This window comes from Trichosurus vulpecula, chromosome 9 (genome assembly GCF_011100635.1).
Source record: "Trichosurus vulpecula isolate mTriVul1 chromosome 9, mTriVul1.pri, whole genome shotgun sequence".
Lineage (NCBI taxonomy): Eukaryota > Metazoa > Chordata > Mammalia > Diprotodontia > Phalangeridae > Trichosurus > Trichosurus vulpecula.
The window spans coordinates 79,772,782-79,792,747 of record NC_050581.1 but is presented as its reverse complement, the minus strand read 5'-3'; the positions used below and the strand labels follow the sequence as shown (position 1 = coordinate 79,792,747).

The window sequence follows — 19,966 nt, the reverse complement described above, 5'->3', positions numbered from 1 at the left end:
ATCAAAGTCGAAAGAGGTGATGGTAAGAGAGTAGGGAGAGAGTTTAGGCTTGTTTAATTTAGAGAGTTTCGTTTTGTTTAGCCCTTTTAAGAGAGGCATGGCCACCTAAAGTCTTGGAATGGAAAGTATGACCTAGACTACCAGACTAAGCTGTGGTTATGTCATTGAATCACTGGAAGGTTGTTCGGAGGTCAGGAGCAGCTAGGCCCGACCTAGCTAAGTTGAAAAGACACTCACCTTTGTATCTAGGATCAAATTAAGATCCTCTCCTTGGCTTTTAAAGCCCTTCATTACCTTGCCCCCTTCTCCCTTTCCAGGCTTCTTACACCTCACCTCCTATATTCAGCAATCTAGTGACACTGGTCCCCTTGCTGCTCCTCTCACAAGAGTCTCATCGTCCAATTCTGTGCATTTTCACTGGCTAGCTCTCATTCCTGGAACTCTCACCCTCCTCATCTCTGCCTTCTGGCTTCCTTCAAGTCTCAGCTAAATTTCTACCTTTTAAAAGAAGCCCTTGTCGCTCCCTTATCTTAGCTCCCTCTTTCTCTGAAGTCATTTACCATTTATCCTGTTTGTTTCTTGTTTGTATATGGTTGTTTTCATGTTGTCTCTCCCTCTCCCCTCCCCCCCCACTCCCACCCCCTTAGCCTGTGAGTCCCTTGAGAGCAGGGACTGTTTTTTGCTTTTCTTTGTTTACCTAGTGCTAACAGAGTGCCTGGCACATATTAGGTGCTCAGTAAGTTCTGGATGGCTTGACTGGCCACACCTGGTGTTGGATTTTCTCAGCCCCAGCAGCACACAAAGGCCCCCTCTTAATGTGCACAGTGCCTGGCACATAGTAAGTGTTTAATAAAGGCTTACCGATTAATTGGATTGTGATCTGTGCAGGTATACAGTATGTTCACAGATCTTTGATGCATTGGAGTCATAAGAGGGAGCCTGACAATTGAATTTTCCTACCAAAGACTTACACACTTTTGTTTTGTAGATCAACAAATAGGTGCTTCAATGGACGACCTATAAATTTCTCTTTGACTCTATCTATCTATTAAGTACTTTATGGTTCTAAGATCATAGGTCTTAGAACTGAAAGGGATTTTTGAGATTATTTAGTTTAGGCTTCCTCCCTTCTCTGTGTTTCTCCCACCCCCATTTTAGAGGTGAGGGAACTAAGACCTAGAAGAGGAAGTATGCCTATGATCACACTAGTAGAGTGTGGTGTCTCCATGAATCCCTGTGGAATATCCGTTGTCATGCTGTTTATTCATTCATAAAGCATTTGATAAGCCCCTGTTGTGTGTAAAGGACTAGATTAGGCTCTGAGGAAGACGAGGAAGACGCAACATTTTGATAAGATATAGCTCCTGTGGGTCCTTTAAGAACTCATTGTAATTGCAAGATAAGATAATAAACACTGATAACTGTAATTCAGGAAGTCTAAGTTTATATCAGTACAAGCTTAATTTTGTAAATACATAGCATCAGCCAGTGAAGAACATGCTGGACTTGGAGTCCCCAAGAACTGGGATTCAATCCAGCCTTTGACATTTAGTACTTTTATGACTTACCCTCTGGGGGCCTTAGCAACTCCCTAGGATTTACCTACTAAATCATAGTGGGAGTTTCCCACAATGGAAGTTCCCTTAGCAAGAAAACACAGATCCTTTCCAAACTCTCCATTACAAAATCTCTTCTAGTAAAAACCTTTACGGTAACAAGGCCCATGAAGGTCTGACAAAGGTCCTTTGACTTAATTTAAGGGACCTTCTTAGGGGCCAGGGCGTTCTGAGGGTGGAGGACATAGGAGGGAAAAGGGTCAAAGCACTTTGGAAAATGACCGTCCCACACGTTTGTGGTGCCTTGCCATTTACAAAGCACATTTGACCCTACGACCTCATTTGACCATGACCGAAAAAAGATAAGGATAAAGAGAAAAACCTATTAGAGAGGTAGAGTGGGGATTATTATACCGATTTGACAGTTGAGGAAACTGATGCCCATAGAGATAAAGTACCTTATTCTGGATCACATAACAAGTCAGTGACTAAGCCAGTACTCCTCCTTAGGAGCAGGGACTATTTCATTTTTGTCTCCATATCTTCAGCACCTGGCACAGTGTCTGGCATATAGTAGGTACTTTGTAAATGTTTGATGAAATGACTTAAATTGCTTTATGGTTCTTAGTGTGTTTTATTTTTTTCAACTCTTACACCATGCCTTTAGCATTTTAGGTAGTCCCCACCCTCAAGGAAGTTACACTCTAACAAAAGCAAATGAAACAGGATCATATTAAAGCATTTCTGCTGAATACACTAAGTATTAGAAGGGTTCAAGGAGAGGGAGATCCTTGAGAATTAGAACAGTCAGAGAAGGTTTCATAGAGGAGGGGGGCTTTGAGCTGGTCCTGAAAGGAGGACTATGTTTTATACTCCTCTGGATGTTCCAGGTGAAAGGGATGCTCACAGCGAAAGTATGGATAGAACCGGAACACTGTGCTGGAGACTAGACGCCATCCTAACCAGAACAGAGAGGAAGCTTGATTCAATATAACTAACATTTCTTAAGGAAAACGGTGGGCTGGTAAAAGTTTAACAACTGAAGTAGAGGTGAAGAGGAAGCAGGAATGTGTGCCTAACACACTTTCTTTTCTTTTCTTTTTTATAAGTTAATTTATTTATTTTTAGTTTTCAACATTCACTTCCATAAGTTTTAGATTTTCTCCACCTCCCTCACCTCCACCTCTCCAAGATGGCTCTACATAAACATTCCTATTAAACATGCCTAACACAATTTCAAGTGAAATCTGTACCATTTTCTCCATCACTTTCTGAAGCTTAAAAACCAACAAAACAACCAAGCCCTGATTTTGTCACCACTTATCTATTTCCTGTAAATACTCACACTGAAAATTTAACAATCCACTCTCCAAAACTGGGTCAAGTTGGCTCCAGCACACCCCTGATGAAATGCTTACTGTGTGCAAAGGACTCTGTAGACATAGACAAGGATGCAGATAAGATGGAAAAGGTATCTGGGTTGTGAGCAGGAGGGCCTTGACAGCCAGACAATGTAGTTTAGACTTCACTCACCAAGAAGGAAGGAACCATTCAAGACTGTTTTTAGCAAGACAGTGCTAGTGAAAACATTTTTGAAAGAGAAGCAAGGCAGCGAAGCGCCATATGGATGGGAGAAGGAAGTCTCTAAAGATTTTAAGAGGTTAAGGTTAAGAGACCTTTGCAATCATTCAGCTTTGAAGATGTAGACTAAGGCAGTGAAGGGGAAAAGATGCATACAAGAGTCATTTCAAGATAAAAATTGGCAGAGTTTGGGGACTGAGGGAATGAGGTTATCAAAGCTAACTGCACACATGCGAACACAAGTCACTGTGATGACAGTGGTAAGTGACTGGGGACAGGGAGAGGGGAGCTACCTGAAGAGAGCAATAATGAGTTTAGTTTTAGAGGTGATGAGTTAGAGGTAACATCAAGACATCTAAACATAAATACCCATTAGGGAGTTAGAAGTGTGGGACTGGAGCTACATATTTAGAAGGGCTAATTAAAACCATAGAGAATAGCTAAAATAACTGGGATGGCTAACCCGAAAGGGCTAGGAACAGAAAGGCTGGCACCTGCCACAAACTAGCTATGTGATTTTGAATAAATCACATCCCTTCTCAATTCCTTTTCTTAAAATTGTTGGTGATAGTTCTCTAAGGTCTTATCCAATTTAAACATTCTATGCATCTATTGGTCTCCATATAAGAAGGGGCTCTTAAGCATCTTTATATCTACTAACACACACCCCTTCCCCCCCCCCCCCAAAAAAAGAGTCCAGCATGAGCAATCTGTTAGAAGATTGCCTTGGCAGGAAATGTTTCCCAACCCTGGGATGGATGTCTAAGATGGATGAGGAAAAGCATTGGATCCTCTTTCTCTGGGCAGCTTTCAAGGTAGGATCAATTCTCATTTTGCTGTGATGATAGATCTAGGGCTAGAAGAGCCTTCTGAGGTCAGCTGGTCCAGTCTTCTCACTTTAGAGATAAGAGAACTGGGGCCCAACCAGGTCGAATGCCTTGTCCAAAGTCGCTCTGGTGGTGTCAAGTCTCTTGACTCCAGAGTCCGTGTGTTCACCGCACCATGCTGCCTGGCCTCTGCCTCTACCTAAGGGGCTTCTTTGGTCTCTTGCCTTAGGATTTTGGTACTTCTCTGTCACCTCACTGAGCAGAAGATATCTCTACAATCTTTTATCTTTATATCTTGTTCTAGAACTTACCCTATGAAAACTCCAGAGTACACTAGCCATTTCCTCCACATCATTTGTTTAGTCTAACCTCTTGCTCATGAGATGTGGGGACTGGTTTTACGGTCAGCTACTTTTTACTGGCCAGTAATTACCAACAACAGGAGATGAATCATGTAGACTTAAAAAAAAATTTATGCCCTATAGCTTTCTTAGGGGGGAAAGGATGTTGAGTACAGAGAAGTCAGAAGAAAATAGCCTGATACTAAATTTTTCCCTGTCTGTGAAAGACCCAGGTCAACAACTATGGAATTGTACTAGAAGGAATAGACATTTTCTGGCTCCCATAGGCTCTTGAAACAAATACACTCTCCACTCCATTGTAAATTCCTAGAGAGCAGAAATTGTGTTTTGCTTAGAATAAGAATGCCAAATAAGTGACATTTCCATCACCGCTATAGTTTACAAAGTACTTTCCTTCCAAATACCTTATGAGAGAAGTAATGCAAGCATTACTGTCCCAGTTTTACAAATGAGGAAGTGGAGGCTCAATTTGACGAATGGGCTTTCACATTGTCATACAGGTAAGAGGCACACTTAGAACCTGAATCCAGATCTCCTGGCTTCAATTGAGGGCTTTTTAAACTACTCGGCCTCTCCGAGGTTCTGAGGCCAGCTCTTTACCCATGAGCCTAGAGTTTCTCAGGTGCTATCAATACAGGATGAAAAAAATCTCTGTTCTCGATTGCTTCTACCTGGGTTGATGAAAGGGAGGACTGGTCAGAGGGAAATGTGAAAAAGATGAGACTTCAGCTGAGGGATCAGGGCAGGCTTTATGGAAGAGGCGGCACTTAAACTAGGCCTTGAAAAAGATTTTGACTGATAGAGATAAGGAGGGAGTGCTTTCTACAGCAAGTGTCAGCTGGAATGAATAGATGGAGGCAGGGAAATGATATGTCCAGTTGTGGGGAGAGCTGCTATAGGCCACCTTGGCTAGAATGTAGAGTGTACATAGGGCAGTGGTACAGAATAAGACTAGAAAGGAAGATTAAGTCCTGAGTGGAGAGCCTTAAGTGCCCAGCTAAGAATAAATGGATAAATGAATGAGTATTTGACTTCTAGGTTTTCTTCTAACTCTGAAGCTTAGATTAAGCATTAACAGTTTGCCTGTTCCTGTGCTGAGACTAATAAAAACATTTTTTAAACCAACTAGAAATGGAGAGATTCATTCACTCAATAAGCTAATATTTTGGGTTTTTTTCTTTTTATTTAATAATTTTTAAACTTTACTTTAAAAACTTTTTGAGCTCCAAATTCTCTCTCTCTCCTTCTAGTCCCTACCCCACCCATTGAGAAGGCAAGCAGTATGATATCCACCATACATGTGAAGTCATGCAAAACATATTTTCATATTACCAAAACAAACAAATAAAAAAAGTAAGACAAATAAAGAAAGTGAAAAACAACCTGCTTCACTCTACACTGAGCCCATCAGTTCTCTCTCTGGAGGTAGATAGCATTTTTCATCTCGAGTCCTTTGGAATCGTCAAGGATCATTGTATTAGTCCAGAATTCCCAAACTTATTTGGGCTACCATCCCCTTTAAAAAAAATTACTCAGTGCCCCCTTAGAAATCTACTTTCTTTAACCTTTTAACAGTTTTTTAAAAAATTTGAGTCATTTTAAATGACACACCTTAAAATTAATAATTTATTGTAAATTTGTGGGGTTTTTTCCTGCATTGAAATTTTGATGATGCAATATGTGTCATGTAACTGTATAGAATCATATTGTAAACGAGTCATTACACCTATATATTCCTGCTGATGCATGCTGGGCTCCCCAACTGTGCTTGACCAGCTTGCCTGCCAACACTTGCTTGTTAAGACCTGTCAGCAGACTTGACTACTGATAGGTTATGATTTGTATTTTGTGCGTTTATTTAGAAATTAATGTAATCACTACGATTTTAACTCTGTTATACAACAGATGAAATATGTATAAACAATTTTTAAAAATTTCTTATCTTGTCTTTTTTCCTTATGCTTCCACCATCCCCTTATTTTTATTCGATGCCCATGCCGAGGCCACCACTGCACCCCCCGCCCCGCGTAGTTCCAGCGTCCTCCAGGGGGCAGGATCACCCACTTTTAGAACCTGTGTATTAGTCAGAGTGCTTTGTGCAAAGCATTGTACTAGGGGAGATAGAAAGGTAATTAAAACATGTCCTCTGCCTTTAAGAAGCCTACAGTCTAATAGGGGAGGATTGGAATGCACAAATAAGTATGCTATATGGTAGACTGTGATAATAATAGTAGCTAGGATTTTTATAGCACTTTGCAAAGCACTTTACATGTTAATTCATTTGATCCTTGAAAAGGAGAAACTGAGGCTAAAAGAGGCTAGGTGATTTGCCCAGAGTCGCAGAGCCAGTAAAATAGCTGAGTCAGGATTTGAACTCACATATTCCCAACTCTCCAGTCAGCCACATTGTGCCACCTTGATGCTCATGTGGCATAGGCAAATAAATCGAGACAAAATGATCCCTAGAGTGACCAAAGACACCGTGGTGAAAAAGCATTAAACGTGTAAAAGGAAAAGCAAGAAATCTAGCTTGTGGGGAGCATAGCTCACATCCCTTAAGAAAAGACTGGAAAGACAGGGAAAGGGAATAAACATTTATTGAGTACCTACTGTGTTCCAGACACTGTGCTAAGTGTTTTATAAATATTTTCTCATTTGTTTCTCACAACAGCCTCGTGAGGTAGGTGTTGTGAGAATTGCCATTTTAAAGTGGAAAAAACTAAGATAAACAAAAGTTAAGTAACTTTCACAGGGTCACAGAGCTAGTAAGTATCTAAAGTAATATTTGAACTCAAGTCTTCCTGACCCTAGGCTCAGAGCTCTATCTCCTGCACCACCTAGCTGCCTCTGATAGTAAGGGCCTCAAATGCCAGGCCAAGGAATTGTCAGGCAGGCTATACCAACTTTCTCGGCAAAAACCTTTAAAGTTAGCAGGCTCCCTGAAGGTTTCAGAAGGATTGGTTTATTTGATTTGTGAAACTCCAGGGGTTAGGGATGTATAGTACAGTTAGGGTAAAATCTTATATCCTTAGGAGAGAGAACTAAGGAGTACTTTCCAGAGGGTTTTTTTTTTAAATCTTCTTCGTATAAAACATTTTAAAGTTTTGCAAAGTGCTTTATATCTTGTTTGTTCCTCGCAATAATGCTTGTAGGCATTGGTTGCAATTATTATCCATTTTTGATAGATGAGGAAACTGAGGCTGAGTCAATTTTGACCAGGGTCACACAGCTAATAAGTGTCAGATGGAGAATTTGAGCCCAGGTCTTTCTGGCTGCAAATTCAATAGACAATTCACGATACTACGTTCATGCTCATCCCATCATGGAGGACGTACTTACTGTATCACCACTTCATAGCCAGAGAAGCTTCTTCTAAGGACAGGGCCTTTCCACCAATTGGGAAATGGTTGAACAAGGATGAATATGACGGGGTAATGAAGTGCTGTAAGAAATGATGAAAGGGATGGTGTCAGAGAAACCTGGGGTGATTTTTATGAACTGATGCAGAGTAAAGTAAACAGAACCAGGCGAACAATTTAACACTAGCAAGGATAGCGTAAAGACAAACATCACTGAAAGATTTGGGAAATCTGATCAACACAATAAACAATCACAATTCTAGAGGACATAGGATGAAACATGCTGCCCACCTCCAGACAGAGAGGCTCACAGTGCACATTGAAGCTTATGGGTTTTGTTTGTTTTTTCAGTTTTGGACATGGTCAGTGTGGGTATTTGTTTTGCTTGACTACATGTGATTGCAATGAGTTTTGTTTTTCTTGCTTTCTCATTTGGGTGGGTGGGTGGGTGGGGGGCAAAGTAGGAGGGAGAGAATTCAGACCAGAAAATAATTTTTAAAAAAACCAAAAACTGAAGACAAGGCTTTTGCCCACAGTCAAGTCATCCTAGGATTGGAGCTAAGAGCCATGGTTTGTAACCATGCTTTGTGACTCAGAATTGTGGATTTTTCTATTAGTCCTCTTAGGACTTGCTAACCCTGGGTTATCCTTGAATCTCTTCTTGGACTGAATAGATGATAAATGTTTATCTTGGTGCAGTTAAACACAGCTAGGTTTATGAGTTCCAGCCTCCACTAGATTGTTTTGGTGTCAAAATCAAAGCTCTTTGCAAGAAACTAAGGCTCTGGGAGGCATAGAGTTGTAGAGTTTTAGGGCTACATGGAACCTTAAAGATCATCTAGTTCTATTAGAGACCACACGATTCAATCCTTCACTTTATAGATAAAGAAACTGAGGCCTAGGAAGGGCAAGTTTGGCTTACGGCCAAACTTGTAATAAATGGAAAAGTCAAGACTTTTAAAGCCCAGGCATCCTGACTCTCTGTTCATCCATCTTTTAAAACAAACATATATGCGTACACACACACACACACACACATATACCTATATGTTGTATACGTGTGTGTGATATGTTGCTTAGTCGTTTCTGACTCAACATGACCCCATTTGGAGTGGTTTGCCACTTCCTTCTCCAGTGTGTCTCCATTTTATAGATGAGGAAACTGAAGCAAACAGGGGTAAGTGACTCGCCCAGGGTCAAGGTTACAAAGGATCTGAGGCCAGATTTAAACTCAGGAAGATGAGCCTTCCTGACTGCAGGCCCAGTACGGTGGGTGGTGAAAAGAGTTCAAAATCCTCCTCTGTGTAAAATGAGGACATTGGGTTATATAAACCTCCAAGGTTCCTTTTCTCAAATCCCAGACCTAGGTCATGAGGTCCATCCATTGCCTATTGTTGCAGCTTCTTAATTAATACAATTCCACTGTCACCAGGAGTGGCCTCTCCCAAGAGCTCATTTCTAGAAAGGAAATGATCCAAGATAAAGTCGAATTTGCTTTGGTTTCTTCCCTGAAAGCATATGTTGCTGGGTGGGGGTGGGGGCCGGGCCAGGAGGGGTTGGCCTCTCCTTCTCATTGCTTCATGAGTTTCTGTGGGTGGAGCCTTGCCAACTATGTCTGTGTTTCTTGGAATACCAGTTACACAGTACTATTGCTCATCACGATTCTGGTAAGCCACCTTTCTTCTTCCCCAGAATGAACTTTTGTAACCAAACCATTCCTGCCTGCCTCCGAGGCTCAGATGATTCACTTTGGCCCTCAAAGTAGCAGATTCTGATAAGTCAGTGAAATTTGTCATTTCCAGTGATTTATCAGTCCTGCCCCCATCTCTTTAAGCAGCTTGCATCTCTGGCACTGCTTCTGCTACTGTCCTTCCTACCTATCTCACGTTTACTTTAATGTGGAAAGTTACAAGTGCTACTGGTTCTAACCTGAAAATCCCCAGAACTCAGGACTAGTAAGGCTTCCAAACTTAAATCCAAGTTCTGAAGCAGATGCTAAATCTGTCGGTCTTCTTGCATACCTCAGGACCTTGAGGAAGCCCTTCACAGCCATCCAGTTCCTTAGGGTGTGCTCCCCGGGGAATTTTTTTTAGGCAAATATTTGTTGGGTACTTAATCATAAAATAAGACTTTACTTTTATTAATCAAACTAGAGAAACTATAACTTAACTAAACTTAATTGTAAAATTAAAAAAACTTAAACATTTTTTTAAAAAAATTAACAGCTTTAATTCAAGAATACAACCTTAGAAATAAGACACAAAATACCAGTTTTTTTGGAAACATTAAAGCAGGCGCTCTTAACCTTTTTTTGTGTCCTGGACCCTTTGGACAATCTGGAGAAGCTATGGCCCTCTTCTCAGAATAATATATTATCAAAATGTTTGTTAAAAACAAACAGATTCATAGACCTCAGGTTCAGAACTCCTGCATTAGGATACACCTGGCATGCTTTAGAATACCATGCCTATATACAAACCTATGTTCCATTCATTCATTCACTTATTTATTTATTGAATTTATTATTCACTCATTTATAGATTAAGTGCTTATTCTGTCCCAGGTACTCTCTTAGAAAATGGAAATACAAAGACAACAATAAAACAGTCCCTGCCCTCAAGAAGCTTACATTCTATAAGGGGAAATAACATCATGCATAAAAAAATTAAATATAAAATATATACAAAGTAGAGAAAAAGATGGGCAGCTGGGTGGCACAGAGGATAGAGCACTGGGTCTGGAGTCAGAAGACTCCTCTTCCTGGGTTCAAATCTAGCCTCAGACACTAGATGTGTGACCCTGAACAAGTCATTTAACCCTCTCTGCCTCAGTTTCCTCATCTGAAAAATGAACAAGGAAATGGCAAACAACTTCAATATCTTTGCCGAGAAAACCCCAAATGGGGTTTATATTTCTCCAGTAAGGGAATTACAATAGACCCCTACAGGATGCAGCAGTTGAACTGAGTTTTGAAGAAAATTAAGCATTCTGTGAGGTGAGGTGGAGAGAATGCATCCCCGGCATGACCGATACCAAGACCTAGAGATGGGAGACTGAACGTTATTTATCTATGCAGGATGAGGAGTAGGCCTATTTGACTGGAAGGCAGAGGGCAGGAAAGGGAGCAATGTGTCATAATCCTGAAAAGGTAAGAGTGAGAGAGTGACTGGAATTTATTGAGTGCAGGTGTTACATGATCAGACCTGTGCTTGGGAAGATTAATTTGACAACTGTGTGAAGGATGGGTTGGAGTGGAGAGAGACTTGAGACAGAAGACAAAGCTTAGCAAGGGATTGGCTATGAGGAGAGAAGGAGAGTGAGCAGGCTATCAGTAAAGCCTAAAATGTCCTTCCTCCCCCATTTGGACTCTTAGGCACCCTTTAATGTTGAAACCACATGCCCCTTCTTTCAGGAAGCCCTCTCCCTCCTCCTAACCCAGTGACCTTATGCCTGTACTACTGTCTACTGTGGTTATCTTGGTTGCTGTCACCCTTCTAGATTGCCTTCCTTGATTGTGAAGACCATGACTTATCTAATCTTTGTATCTGCTACAAGGCCTTAGCACACACAGGCACTGGGTCAAGAAATCGCTTAGTACATATTTGTTGAGTTGTACTGTATTGTGCATGGTACTGAGGTCATATTTTTGGTAGTTCTTTAGATTCTTTGAGACTTTTTTTTAAAAGTGAGTCTTACCTTTCTCTACCTCAGTCAAAGCTTCATTGTATCTTATGATTCCCCAATGGGAGGCAAGGTAGAGAGTCAGCTAGTACAAGAATGGGGAGGGGGAGAATTATTCATTATCCCTTAACCATTAGGCTTATGGCCCTTTGCAACTTCGGAAATATCTCTGAAGGGACTAAGTAATGGGGGAGGGGAGACCAGGGCTGGTTTCATTCAATCAACAAGCATTTATTAAGTGCCTTCTGTGTGCTGGGCACTAGGAGCTGAAGGAAAGGAATGCAGGGAATCTAAAAATCCTAGAGTTGTAATAGACCTCAAGGTCCCAGTCTCAGCTTGACCAGTTCTAGTAGAGAAAAACTGGTGACCTTTTAAGGCAAACCATCCTAGAGCCCCAGTTTCCACCTACGAGAAATTCTGTTTGGGATTGGGGCAGGTGCTGAGGGCTGTGAGGGGTAGGTTCATAGGCTCATATTGAGCTGGAAGGAATCTTAGAAGCCATCAGGTCCAACAGCCTCAGTTCTGACATCCTATGTTCTCAGGACAGAGAATTACAGACTGAGAGGGCCACTACTTTACTTTAAGAAGAAACTGAAGCCTAGAGAGCTTAAGTAATTTGCTCAAGGTCTCACAGGTAGGAGGAGGCACAGCTGTGATTAAAAGCCAAGTCATCTGACTCTAAGTCCTTTGTCCTGTCTACTACTCCGTATTACCTCCCCAGAGGTATGTGGGGTGTTCCAGGAGGACTGGCGCCTATGGTGTGAGGGCTTGCTGAACCCTTCTCAGGGCTGCTCATCTCTCCTTTGGTGTCACCCAAGATGGTGGTTCCAAGAAGCTGTGGCAAGTGTAGTATCCACACCTGGGTAAACCTTCTAGGCAGACGGGCTAAACCAGGTTGAGGATAACGGACATGCCTCAAACCCACCCATGAGTCAGAGAATGTCCACCCCAAGCATGTAAAAACTCTCTGGTAGAATGGATGGCTGAAGCTGGCATTGTGGAGCTCTTAGAACTTGGCCAGACATTGAAGTCATCAAGGTCATACACTGCATCCCAGGCCATGACCAGTTGTCCTGACTTTTGTCTTGCCACTGGACTTCAGTGACTATAACAGAATGAGGCTGATAACTGCACAACTCTGCCTCACTTAAATCCAATTCACAAGCAAATCAAGATATCATCCTGTTATGTCATCGGTCCTTTTGTAATATGAAGGACGAACAACAATCCCAATTACCTCCCCACTCTAACATTCCAGTTCCATGTTATAAGGTCCTTTCCAGAACAAACAGCATTTTCAGTTCCATTCAGCAAGTACGTATTTTTTTTTAAAAATAAAGCTATTGATATCTTTTATTTTTACACCATCTACATGTCTCTCTCTCTCTCTCTCTCTCTCTCTCTCTCTCTCTCTCTGTCTCTGTCTGTCTCTTTTCCCCCCCCTCCTTCTTGCAGAAAGCAACCCTTTATAGAAAGAATCTTCTAAAAGAAAAACAAAAGAAGTTCCACAAGACTAACCAACACATTAAAAAATAAGTCTGACTGTTCCACTCCATTGTTCCCCTCCACCCCCGCCCCAGTTCTGCTAACAATGAGAGGAGGATGTTTTTTCCTCTCTCTTCTTTGGGACCAAGCTCAGTCATTATAATTGCATAGTATTCAGTGTCGATTGTTTTGTTGATATTCTCATTTATATTGTTATAATCATCATACATATTGTTTTCCTGCCTCTCCTGTCTTCACTTCCATCACTTCATATAAATCATAACTTACTTCTCTTTATTCATCATATTCATTGTTTTTTTTAAGTACAATAACATTCCACTGCATACACGTACCATGACTTGTTTAGCCATTCCCCAATCAATGAGCATCTACTTTGTTTCTGGTTCTCTGCTACCTCAAAAAGAGCTGCCATAAATATTTTGGGAATATATAGGACCTTTCTGTTTATGAATGACCTCCTTGGTGCATATGTAAGCATGAATTAATGCCTACTATGTGTAAGGCACCGAGCAAAACTCTAGAAATGCAAAAGAAAACAATGACATGGTCTCTGCCCTTACAGCCTATTGAGAGAGGGGAAAAAATACAACGTAGTACAAATATATATAATACAAGGCAAAGAATGATTGGGCAAAAGAGGTACGAATAAAGTAATCAAACAAAATTTGAGGAGGGAGAAAACACTTTTTTTACCTGGGAGAAATCAAGAAAGGCTTCATGGAGTCGGGGGGCACCTGAGCTGAACCTTGAAGGAAGAGAAAGATTTTAATATGTAGAGATGAGGAGAGAATGCAGTCCAAGCACAGGGCCAGCATGACCATCTGATGGCAAGATGAACTCATAGAACATCTAGAAGGCCAATTTCACAAGTGTAGGATGAGTGCAGGGAAATGATGTAAAATGAGGCTGGGGAGCTAAGTTGGAACCAAATGGCTTTGGAATCAGAGGCCCTGGATGCAAATGCCACCTTTGCAATTTGATTACCCATATAATCTTGAGCTTGGGTTCAATTATTATATTTACAAAAATGACTCTTAGATCTCTTTTTCTACCTGTCTCTTTTCTGTCTTTCTACCTGTCTGTCCATATCTATCTCTCTGTCTGTCTGTCTGTCTATTTATCTACCTAACTATCCATTTATTCATCCATCCATCTACCTACCTACCTATCTATCTATCTATCTATCTATCTATCTATCTATCTATCTATCTATCTATCTACCTACCTACCTATCCAGCTATCTATTCGTCCATCCATTTATCTATTTATTTATCTGTCTATCTAGCCCTGTTCTTCTGAGCTCTAGTCTTGAATCAACAACTGTTCTTGTTATATAAGCATCTCAAATGGCCAAAACAGAACTCATTATCTTTCACCAAAATCATACCCTTCTACCAAACTTCCATATTTTTGTAAGGGTATCACTATCCTCTTAATTATGCAGGTCTGCAATTTCAGAGTCATCCTCAGTTCCTTACTCCAGGAGCACCAAGGTGGCACTGTGGATAGGGAGTCAGGGACTGAAGTCAGGAAGACCTGAGTTCGCATTCCACCCCAGATATGTACTAGCTGTGTGACCTTGGGCAAGTCACTTAACATCTGTCTGCCTCAGTTTCCTCAGCCACCTATTTCACAGAGTTGTTGTGAGGATCAGATGAGATATCTGTAAAGTGCTTAAACAGTACCTGCCTTACATACCTCACTCTCCCTCACTTTGTATATCCAGTCACATGCTCCTCCCTCCACATCTCTTGTATCTGTCACCTTCTGTCACGTGGCTGCCACCCTAGTTCAGGACATCATCCCCTCTCACTTGGGATATTGTAACAGTCTTCTGTTCCCTTTATATTTGGAATTGTGAATGTGGGGAGGGTTGTGGGAAGACAGGCACACTGTTGCAGCCTTCGGTCCCATTCAACTTTCTCTCCTATCCAATCTATGCTCCATATATTTGCCAAAATGGTATTCCTAAAGCAAAGGTCTGATTCCCCTGCTCAGTGAGCTCTGGTGCCCCCCCCCCATCTCATCTAGGATCAAATATAGACTTTCCTGTTTGGACATTTAAAACTTTTCACAACCTGAGTCCAACCTGGCTTTTTGCGCAACTGGCCTTTTCCTTCGTTCCTCTCCCATGACATTCCTGTGCCTTCTGCCCCGCACAGGCTGCTGATCCCTATGACTGGAATGCACTCCCTCCTCCTTGTTGCCTCTTAGGATCCCTGGTGTCCTTGAAGGCACAGCTGAAATCCCCCCAACTTCCACGCCTCTCCCCTCCCACTCACACCACTCTCCTGTATTTGCTTTGCTCTGTGATTCAGGGCATGGTACTGCCCTGGACAATCTAGGTGTTAATGGGAGTATTGTTTTATCTTGACAGGTGCAGATCTGATAGTCACCCAAAGGGACATCTCATGGGACGGCCCCTCTCTGCTCCAGTGTTTGCCTTGTGGTGCCTCTTCCTGCTGTGGGAAGGATGGCCCAGTAAGTTGATAATGCTATTTAATCCAAGCCAACATATCTAGGTTCATAGCACTAGAACTAGAAGTGACCTTAGAGACAATTTCATTCAACTCCCTCATTTGCAAGTTAGGAAACTGAAGGCCAGAGAAGCTCATAGAATAATGGACCTAGAGGTGGGAGGGACTTTGGAACGATCTAGCCCAACCCCCCTCATTTTACAGATGAAGAAACTGAGGCCCCAGAAGGTTAAGTGACTTGTCCAAGGTCCCATAGGTAATAAGCGTCTGAGGCAGGATTCAGAGCTGGGTCTTGTTTCCTCTAAGTTGAGCATGCAATCCCTTACACCACCTAACCACTTCTGGGTACCACAGCAAAAAGAGAAATCCTACATGGGTTCATGGGCTACACCCAGGTAATAAGTGATAGAGGCATTTTAGGTGCCCTTCTGTGTGAGGCACGATGGTGAGGGCTTCAACACAGTTGTTTTACAGACAGTCAGTAAAGTTTGCACCTATGTTAGAAGATCCTACTCCTCCTCCCCCCCCCCTCAAAAAAAGAAAATTCTTGTTTCATAGAATTTCATAGAATTCATAGAATTTGAGAGTTGGAAAGGACCTCGGTGGCCATCCAATTCAACTCATACTTTATAGTGACATTCTAACAGTTATATCTATGAACCACAATTTGTTTGCCATTCCCCAATTTATAGCTATCTACTCTATTGTCAATTCTTTGCTATCACAAAAAGGACCCGATAGAAATAGTCTGGGTGGGCAGCTAGTGCAGTGAGTAGAGCACCAGCCCTGGAGTCAGGAGGACCTGAGTTCAAATCTGGCCTCAGACACATGACACATGTACTAGCTGTGTGACCTTGGGTAAGTCACTTAACCCCAATTGCCCTGCCAAAAAGCAAAAAAAGAAAAAAAGAAATATTCTGGGACCTGTGGGGACTTTTTTCTTATCAATGGCCTCCTTGGAATATAAGTCCAATAATGGAATCTCTGGGTCAAAGGGTGTGGACATTTTAGTTACTTTATTTGCATAATGCCAAGTCGCCTTTGAAAATGGTTATACTGATTCACAACTCCACCAGCAATGCAACAGTGTGCCTGTCTTCCCACAACCCTCCCCACATTCACAATTCCAATCTTTTGTCATCTTCGCCTATTTGCAGGGTATGAAGTGAAACCTCAGGGTTGTTTTGATTCTCATTTCTATTATTAGATACTCATGTCTGTTATTAATATTATTACTGCCAAGAACATGTGTCCCTGGTGGTGGCATTTCCAGAGACGAGAACAAAAGTCCCCTTTTCTCAACTACATATAGATAGTTCATTCAATAACATTCAGCATTTATTAAGCAACTCCTGTGTGTTAAGATCCTTTGCTAGGAGCAAAGGGAGATACAGATTAAATAAGACAAAGCCCCTGGCCTATTAGCGATTTGGAGCATTTTTTCATATGGTTATTTAAAGTACGTAATTCTTCTTTTGAGAACTGTTTGTTTATATCATTTGACTATTTTTCTCTTAAGGCATGAATTTTAGTCTTATACAGGGTGTCCTAAAAGTCTTAGTGCAGTTTTAAGTTTAAAGCTTTTGGGACACTGGCTATATATCTATTAAGTATTCATATTTCTTGGATACCAAACCCATATCAGAGAAACCTGATGCAAAGATTTTTCCCCCATCTGTGTTCCCCTTCTTATCCTAAGTGCATTAATTTTGTTTGTGCAGCAGCTTTTTCATTTCATGTCATCAGTTATCTGTTTTAACTTTTGTAATTGCCTCTATCCCTTGTTTAGAATAATGGTTTTAAATGCATATAACAATGCATAAGATTACAAAGGGTACCAATTACAGTTAATAGTATGAATGATATGTTTTATGAAGTGGTGAAATAATTTGAATTCAAACTGTATATTTCCATTGCATATCAAATAAATAAAAATATAATTATCAAAATACTTTTATAAAAACAAGTTCACAGACCCATAGTTTAGAACCCCTGTAAGGAATCACCCTTGTAAGATACCCTTCAATTGGTCATCCAGCCTCTGTTTAAAGATTTCCAGTGAGGGGAAGCCCTTCACCTTTCTGGGCTGTCCATTTCCCTTTGGGACAGATCCAATTTTTAGGAATTTTGTTCCTGATATCAAGCCTCAATTAGTCATCTTCCACTCATTGCTTCTGATTTAGCAGAACAAGTTGAAGCAGCTTGGTGTGGTTGGGAAGAGCTCTGGATTTGTAGCCTGGAGAGACCTGGGATCATATCCTGGTCTCAATACTTAATAGTCATTTGACCTTGAGCAAGTCTCTGAGCCTCAGTTTGGCATCTGCAAAATGAAGAGGGTAGTTTTTGCAATGCCTACTACCTAGGATGCTTCTAAGGGAAGCATTTTGTAAACTTTACAGTGACATGCATGTAAGTTGTTATTGTTCATGAACATCTTTCAAGAAAAGACCCACATTTGATGGGGCTCAGTCACTTTCCTTGCAGAGTTTTGCAGAGAAGACCACAGCCCGGTGTTCTTTGGCATCCTGGCCAATGAGTTTCCAAAGAGAGTTGGCCACCTCCCTGGGATGTTTATCAATCCCAAAGCTGTGGCTTAGGAGTCTTAAAAGTGGGAGTATCAAAAGCCAGAACCAGGGTACATACTGTATCTTCAGTGTGGGAGGCAGTGTAATCTGACAGAAACAGGCAGGAAGGCTCTGACTCCAGCCCTGCCACCACGTAGTTGTGTTGCCAGTTGGGCAAGTTGGTCAGGCTCTCCCTCTCTCTGAGCTTATTTTCTTGTCTGTGCAGTGAGTGGGTTGGATTAGATTGGGGTTCTTCACTTTATTTTTTTAAATTATGCATACCATTGACAGCCTGGAAAAACCTATGGATTCCTTTTCAAAAATAATGTTTCTGTAATGCATAAAGTAAAATATGTTGGATTACAAAGGAAACCAATTATACTGAATTACAATTATCAAAATCTTTAAAAAAAAATTTATAGACCCCAGGTTAACAGCCCCTGGTTAGATAATTTTGACTATACCATTTCACTTAACATTCTATGTTCACTTTTCATTAAAATTCCTCTTTGCCTATAACCTAGTTTCTCTTCAATGAAGCCTAACTTTACCCTGCCAGGCCCAGGCCTGTGGGCTTCAACTAATTTACATAGATGTCTTAAAGGGTCTAAAAATGGATTCTAGTTTCCCATCATTAGGTTTTTTTTTTTTACATTGTTTGTTTCTTTAGTCTAAGACTTTATTTAATTTAAGAGAAGACTGAAAGAGTCTGACCAGAATTTCCTAAATTAGAAGAACTGCATTACTGGGAAGAACACTGGACTGGTAGTGAAGAGACTTCTACAATTTTCCTAGCTCTGACATTGGTTAGCTGGGTTGTCTTGGGTGAGTTCTTCTCCCTCTCTCAACCTCGGTTTCTCTATCTGTAGAACGAGAGGGCTTTTCCAATTCCAGTGTTTTCTGCTGTGGGTTCTAAAGGCCCCTCCTTCCGTCTCTCCATTTTCTGTTCCACACTCTTAGGATAATTGTAAATGTTACATTCTTTACTCTAGGTTCTAAGTTCCCTTTCCGGCTCTAACATTTTATGAAACTTGCTCTAGAAGACGAATATTCTGTTTGGATAAATCCCAGGTGGGCCCCAAAAGGTCTATCTTCCCTTTGTTAAAGTCTCTCTGTTAATAGAGATTTTTCTTATTCTTCTTAGCAAGGGCAGACTTGGAGGTTTCGAGCATCGACTGCTACAGTGACTATGATACATCGATTAGCTGTGAGTGGAAGATGAACAGGCCGACCAGCTGCAGTTCTGAATTATGGCTGTATTATGAGCGCAGTAACGATAAGTCATCGTAAGTGAAACGAGCCAGGGGCAGACGATTCATTCAACAGCATTCTACATTCAGCATTTATTAAGCACCTGCTGTGTATGAGACCCCACTGGAAGTGGTGTAAGACAGTGGACCTAGGCTCAAATCCACCCCTCTTAGTCAGCCCTGCACTATCTTGGGCAAGTTCCTCCTCTCCTCCTGATTTTCCTAATCTGGATTTAGCAAACTATTCCTGTTTTCCTATGGGCTCAGAACTAAGGATGGTTTTTCTATTTTAAAATAAAGTTTTATTATATTTTCAGATGTAAAAACTATTCTTAGATGGGGTCATACAAAACAAGTAGGGAGGCAGATTTGCAGTTTGCTGACGATCCCTGTGGACCAAATCCATGAAATGAAAGGGTTAGACTGGATAGCCTCTGAGGGCCATTCATCACTAGATCTATGACCCAAGGATAATAATAGCTGAGACTTCAATAGTGCTTTAAACTTCACAAAGCACCCAGCTGTCCTCCATTCATTCCATGCTCTGCTCCCACTCACCCACTTCTCTATGAGCTTCAGTTTACATGAAGCACATTCTGTCCCTGCTTAGCCCTCCGTCCCTTGCTCTGCCTTATGCTGAAGGACATAGCTTTGGACAAACTCAGCTCTGAATGCTTTACCATATGTACTTCCTGACTTTGGACATTTGGGTCACTGCCACCACGTGAAGCCTGTGCTGGTCCAGAGGAGAGGAGGGAGGGGCAGACAGCCCAACCTCGAAACAGCTGCTGACCCTCAGTCAG

General features: G+C 41.4%; 1 protein-coding gene across 2 annotated transcripts in view; it reads left to right on the top strand.

Moving 5' to 3' along the window:
* IL4R (interleukin 4 receptor) overlaps nt 1-19,966 on the top strand; it is a 61,375-nt gene that overhangs the window by 13,011 nt on the left and 28,398 nt on the right. For both annotated transcript variants that reach the window (XM_036738236.1, XM_036738237.1), the window contains exons 2-3: nt 15,250-15,353; nt 19,058-19,199. In XM_036738236.1, the coding sequence (XP_036594131.1) occupies nt 15,284-15,353; nt 19,058-19,199 (212 nt within the window). In that variant the 5' untranslated portion in view covers nt 15,250-15,283. The remainder of the gene's footprint in view (nt 1-15,249; nt 15,354-19,057; nt 19,200-19,966) is intronic.